At 39.9% G+C, this 6,000-nt stretch overlaps 1 protein-coding gene across 1 annotated transcript in view; it reads left to right on the forward strand.

Annotated features, from left to right (window-relative positions):
- The window catches only part of C2CD3 (C2 domain containing 3 centriole elongation regulator), a 374,295-nt gene extending 368,816 nt beyond the window's left edge, over window positions 1–5,479 (forward strand). Inside the window, exon 33 of the mRNA XM_030200012.1 lies at window positions 5,307–5,479. Coding sequence (XP_030055872.1) covers window positions 5,307–5,465 — 159 coding nt within the window. The 3' untranslated portion in view covers window positions 5,466–5,479. The remainder of the gene's footprint in view (window positions 1–5,306) is intronic.
- The last annotated feature ends 521 nt before the right edge of the window (window positions 5,480–6,000 follow it).

The raw sequence follows: 6,000 nt of genomic DNA on the forward strand, positions 1-6,000 counted from the left end.
CCATTATCCTGTGGAATTCTCTACCTATTCCCCTGGGCTCCTTGTCCAATCATGCTGATTTTCGCACAGCCCTTAAAACCTTTCTTTTTAAGGATGCTTTTGCTCACCCTGATCTGTCTTGAGAAACTGAGGGCCAGCAGAAGCTGACAACACTGTATAGACAGTACATGATATTTTCCCCCTCTCCTCTTTAAATCCTCTTTCCTATTATTAAATGGAGTTCCTCCCCCACCCTTCTGTTCCCCTCTTCTTTCTTTCTTTCTTTCTCTCTCTCCCTCTCTTCTCTTCTCTGACTGTAACTTACTCTAATTAAATTTAGTTTGTAAACTGCCCTGAAGGCCCAGCTATAGGGTGGTATATCAAACCTTAACTTGGAATTGTAAGCAAGTTTTCTAATCTTCTAATTTTAGATGATTTTAATATTCATGTTAACACCCCCTTGCTCTGTAAAGTAGCCTATTTTCTTTCTCTCTTAGCAGAGTTAGATATTTGTCAATATGTTTCTGATCCTACCCATTCAGCAGGTAACTTTCTAGACCTGGTTATGGCTCCACGGTCTTCTCCTATTTCTCTCTCATACATTTTGTTTGGGCCCACTTCTTGGACAGACCATTTCTTAGTCTGTTTCCAGCTTTCTTTGATTGCCCCAGGTGCAAAAACTTAGATTATGAGCCCTCTAGGGACAGAAATAGTACCTGAATATAACGTGTACAGCGCTGTGTACATCTAGTAGTGTTATAGAAATGATTATTAGTAGTAGTTAGTAGTAAAATTTTGCTTAAGTTTTTTTCTTTTAAGGTTGAACAGTTACATGCTCAATTCCTAGCTAGTAAAAATTCTTCTGTATTTGCTCTTGATTCTCTTCCTGAATTTAACCCAGGCTTTGTGGGAAGTATTACCTGGTCCTCTTTTAACTTCCATCACTCACTATGTTAAACCAAGTTGTTAGCTTCGATGAGGCTGACAACTTGTGCAGTGGGTCCTATTCCCAATGTCCTATTGGGTAATATCATTGTCTTGCCCCTTGCTTTCTCAATTGTTTTATTGGGCCTTTCCTCTGGTCATGTTTCTCCAACTGGAAGATGGTTCTTGTGAAACCAGTTTTGAAGAAAACTGCCTTTATCGTCCATTTTCTCAAATTAGTTTTTTGTCAAAACTCACTGAAAAAATAGTATTCCAGCAATTTTCTACTTTTTTGGAACAAGTCTTTTGTTCTACATCCTAGGCAATCAGGTTTTAGTAAAGTTTTTAGCACGAAACTACCATTACAACTTTACTTAGCAAAATTCATGCCCACTTGAACGCTGGTTAGATTGCCCTAACAGTTTCTTTAGACCTAAGTGCGGCGTTTGAACTAGGAATTATTAGGGAAGGGATGGTAAGTCCTCCATGGTGTGACCTCACTCTTGACAGATGATGACAAACTGAATCCATTTGTGGCTTTACAAGCCGACTATTCATTGCCACCTACGGACTGTTTTGATATATTCAGCTGCCACATTACGTTTGCAGCTTTGGCTGATAAATCTCTATAAAGATCTGCAGGATACTCTTATCACAGCACTCACTTTGGGCTCCCAGAATCTTGTCCTCTTGTATTTACAGGACACCACAGAGGACTTGGTTTATACTAAATTGGCTACATTGTGGTCTGCTGAATTGGCACAGGATGTATCACCTACCCAACTGAAGGACTGTGTTCTGGGGGTTCAACACATGATTGTGAATGTTTTGTTATGGGAATTACAATATAAATGTGTGCTGCACCTTTATATTTCTCCTTACCAGGCGTAGAAAGCATCCATTTGTTCTTCCGGGACCTGCTTGAAATGTCACAAGGAACAGGCAACCCTGAGTCATATGGTTTGGACTTGCAGTCGTGTCTCACAATTTTGGTCACAGATGCTTCCATCTATCTCTGCCCATTGGTGTCGCAGAGTTCCCCTCACTCCACTGGTTCTCTTCGATGTGTTTGCAGTTCTGTCTCCAGTGCCTCTGGACGACATGAAGAATTTTTTCTGCAGGGCCATGTTGTTTGGGAAGAAGGTAGTTTTACTTTATTGACGGGAGCCCTCCACCCCAACATTTGCAATGTGGCATACTCAAATGATATCGTTGTTGGCTCTGTAACATTTGAACATTGCAGACATTGCTTCACTGTGAGGTGAGAAGTTTCAACGTATCTGGGAGCAATTTTGGGCAACTCTGCAGCCAGCTGCATGTAGCAGGATTCTCAACCAGTAGTAACTCTTTCCACCGTCTAGCATCATTATTGGTGTCCCAGCATTGTGGATGTGGAGGAAGGGGATTTCTCTTTAATTAAAAATGTCTTGTTTGTTCAGTGATCTTATCATGCACAACTCTGAAGACCACGGATATTTGGTACTGTGATTTTTTTGTGTGTGCATAACTTGTTCAAGAAAGATGATTTAAACATAAAAATGGTAAAATAAGCAAACATACTTACTGGTAGATAAAATTGTTATCACAATCTGTTCACCACACTACAATACAACTATGCCAAAAGCAAAAATACCAACATAACAGGATCAGTAAGACATGTCCTGTGCCCCTTACAATATAATGCCTGTTGGAGCTAATGTGCCTCTGGTTGTTTCCTCCAAGATGTTACATTCTCCATCATTTAAGTCCAGATGGCAGTTTATTCCATGCTATCTGCAACCAAAAAAGCTCAGTTATGAATTTCAGACAGGTATAATTGTCTTATTGAAGAAATATGAGAAAAGCGCTGTTGCAATTTCCTGGCCTCATTCTGTCTCATTTTAGAAAGTATAATTTATAGCAGACTGTCTCATTATAAAGACATTGTTTTTACACAGATGAGAAGGACAGGATCATTGGGTGTTTTTAGATGGTCTGTATAGTTTGTTTATTAGGATTTATGTACTGCCTTTTGAAGAACTTCACCCAAGGCAGTATACAGCAAGAATATGCCGGACATAGGAATAATCAATTAACAACAGTGAAAATATTCCAATAACAGTATACATAACATAGTGTAGTACTTACAATGTCAAACCGTACATTTTAAACATCTTATTAGACAGTATAGGTTATAAGCTGAAGTGGAACATATAAAGAACAGGAGTTAATCACCTTTATTTTCTAACTTAAAAATTGGACGTGGAGTCAGAAAAGGTGCATGAAAATAATCTCAGCTAGAGTTAGGAGTGGATAAGCAAGTCCTGCTACAGTATGTGCAGCTGGTGTTAGTCCTTGTGCGTGTGACTAGCTAATTAGTTGCTTCTTCCATTGAAGGCTTGGGAGAAGAGCCAAACTTTCATCTCCTTCCTGCAAACTATGTGGGATCCACCCCCTTGTCTTCATAAAATTTATAACCAAATAGATTATCACTGGTTATGTTTTCTTGCACTAGCCAAATTAGGATTTCAAAAATTTAAGGCAGACATTTGCCTTCCAAAACTATTGTATCCATCATTCTTCTTGAACTAGAGCAAATATCAGTTTCTCTGATGGCAAGCAGGGTGGTCATATTCTTACATGTATTGTGTCTGGGAGTTAGGGGCATTGCAGCACTGGTTAACCTTTCCAGAGGGTCCAGGTGATCCTCCCCGAGGATGCTGGGATCGGTAGTCCCTCCATTGTTCCCACCCACACCGGCCTTTCCAACGCCCCAGTCCGGAGTTCCAGCTCCAGGATCTACTTAACCCTACATAAGTGTCACAATAGGTACCAAGTAAACCTTATGACCTGCTGCAGTACAACTAGTCTCCTCAATCCAGTATCCCTAGCGTCCTAACGATTACTCCCTCCATCCCCGCTTTGCAATAAATCTCAACTAATTCCAGGGAAGGTAGCCAACTCCCACATCAAAAGTAAACAGATCTTGCTAATTAATCTCCCAATTTATTAAGGATCAGGCTCCTTCCCCGTGGGGACAAAGAAGCCAGGTAGACCCCCCTCCCAAATCTTTTGAAAATGACTTTTCCGCTTTAAAGACCCCCTTGCCTCTTCCACCTCCCAAGTTAACAGCAAGTGTATCATATTACACCAATTCCAAAATTCAGGTGATCTTGATGAGGTCCACTCCTGCAAAATGCACTTCCTCGCTAGCAAGCACAACGTACGAAACAACATTGTCTCTTCCATTATGGAACCCCTAAAAGATCCAGGGCAATCAAGCACCAGTTGAGCCGGTGTACCAACAATTGTGCGTGAAAATAGGAAAGGAAGATATTCAACGACTTTTTGCCAGTATAACCAATTTAACTGCAAAAGTGCTTAAAAAAATGAGACATTTCTCAAATAGGAAGGGAAAATAATCAGTGTACTTGCATACATGTTCCAAAAGAGAGTCTCTAGTGGAAACAATTGGTCTATCAGGCGGAGATTGAGGATCTTTATGGAGTTTAGGGACCATGTAAAAAAATAGGGATCTTAGAGTGTACAAAACATAAAAACTGGCCTTCAGTTTTCATAAGAAATCCCTGTTCCATAGTCTCATTGGTAAGATGTTAGATCTTTTTAAACAGTATCTCCTTAGGATCCTCATATAGCCTCTGATAAGTTGATTCATCAGCTAATTGCTTTTGCTGTTAGCATGCTGCCATTAACAAAAATTCATTCATGAGCCCTTACCGTCACCTATTTTAAAGACAGTAAGGGCTCACATGCTAATCCTGCACTAATCAGTTAGCTCACAGCAATGCCGATGTGCTAACTGATTAGCACAAAAACACCCACTCTCTGCCCCCCCAGACACGCCCCCTCAGCCAAAAAATACAAAATATTTTTTAGCACGTGGGTAGCACATGCAGAGTTGAAACTAACTGCAGGACACTTCAGCAGGCCCCGCAGTAAGCCCTTTTAGTGCTTACCGCAGCTTGGAAAAGGGACCCCTAAGTGAGATGAGATTTGTCACCCTTTCCTTTTGGAACCCTCGTGTATGATCCACAAGGATGGAAAACACTTATGTTGTTTTCAGAAAATTGGTGAAGGGTTTCCTAATAGGCATTTTAACAGGTTTGAAATTTATGTGGCACTTACTGATGTGAATTTAATTGTGGAATGTATTTATTGTATAAAGAGGGATGTTTGGGTGTGTTCAGAAAACAGAAATTAGAGTTAGTGAATGAAAGAGTGTAACTTATCTTAAGCTTAGATTTGGAAAAGGTGAGCAATTAAAGCTAAATCTAAGTTTTATGAATTATATATTCCTAGTTATATATATATATAAAAGGTTATTGAAAGAAATACAAGGATACACATTATTATTCATACACTTCTGTAAGTTATTAATAGTGATGATCATATCTCCTTTCCAGAAAGGAAGTGATGCAACTTTGGCTGACTCCACCTCAAGAAGCATTTCTTTTCAAAAGCACAAACGTCCCAAAACCAACTTGATACCAGCTGAGCTGCCAAAGAAGGAGACGGACCGAATCGCCAGGATCTTTGCTGCACGCTTCTCCAGCAAAGAGTAGAATCTGCCTTTCCAAAGAACGAGAGATTCAGGCCCTTACAGGGAGCAGAAACTGACCCAATTCCGCAGACTGTGACTTGCTTATGTGCCATTAACTAATCAATGGAAAGCACCTGCATAAGCCAGAATGTAAGGCCAAGACTACCTTCTTTCTTTTCACACTCATGTTTACCTTCGAGATTAAATCCAGCACAGTACAAAAATAACAAACATAAGGAGTTAATTGTATTTGTGCTTTGGATTACTTTTGGTTGTAAACATGATAATCAAATTGTGTTCTCAGTGTGAAATAATTTGTTACAAACATTTACCACATCTAACAACACCTGTTGGTAGGATTTTGTGTTCTGCAGTGTGATTGGCTAACTCTGGCCTAAAGGTTTCTACTATGTGTGCTTTTTGGTACATATGGGAGGAAAACATAAAGGCATCAAACCTCCTGGATATGGGGAAATGGAAGTCTAAAATTTGATATGCACAGAGGACAATAACAGCGGAGCTTTCATCTGCACCAGCTTTATTTTCAGCTTTAATGA

The sequence above is a fragment of the Microcaecilia unicolor genome, chromosome 4 (genome assembly GCF_901765095.1).
Source record: "Microcaecilia unicolor chromosome 4, aMicUni1.1, whole genome shotgun sequence".
Taxonomy (NCBI): domain Eukaryota; kingdom Metazoa; phylum Chordata; class Amphibia; order Gymnophiona; family Siphonopidae; genus Microcaecilia; species Microcaecilia unicolor.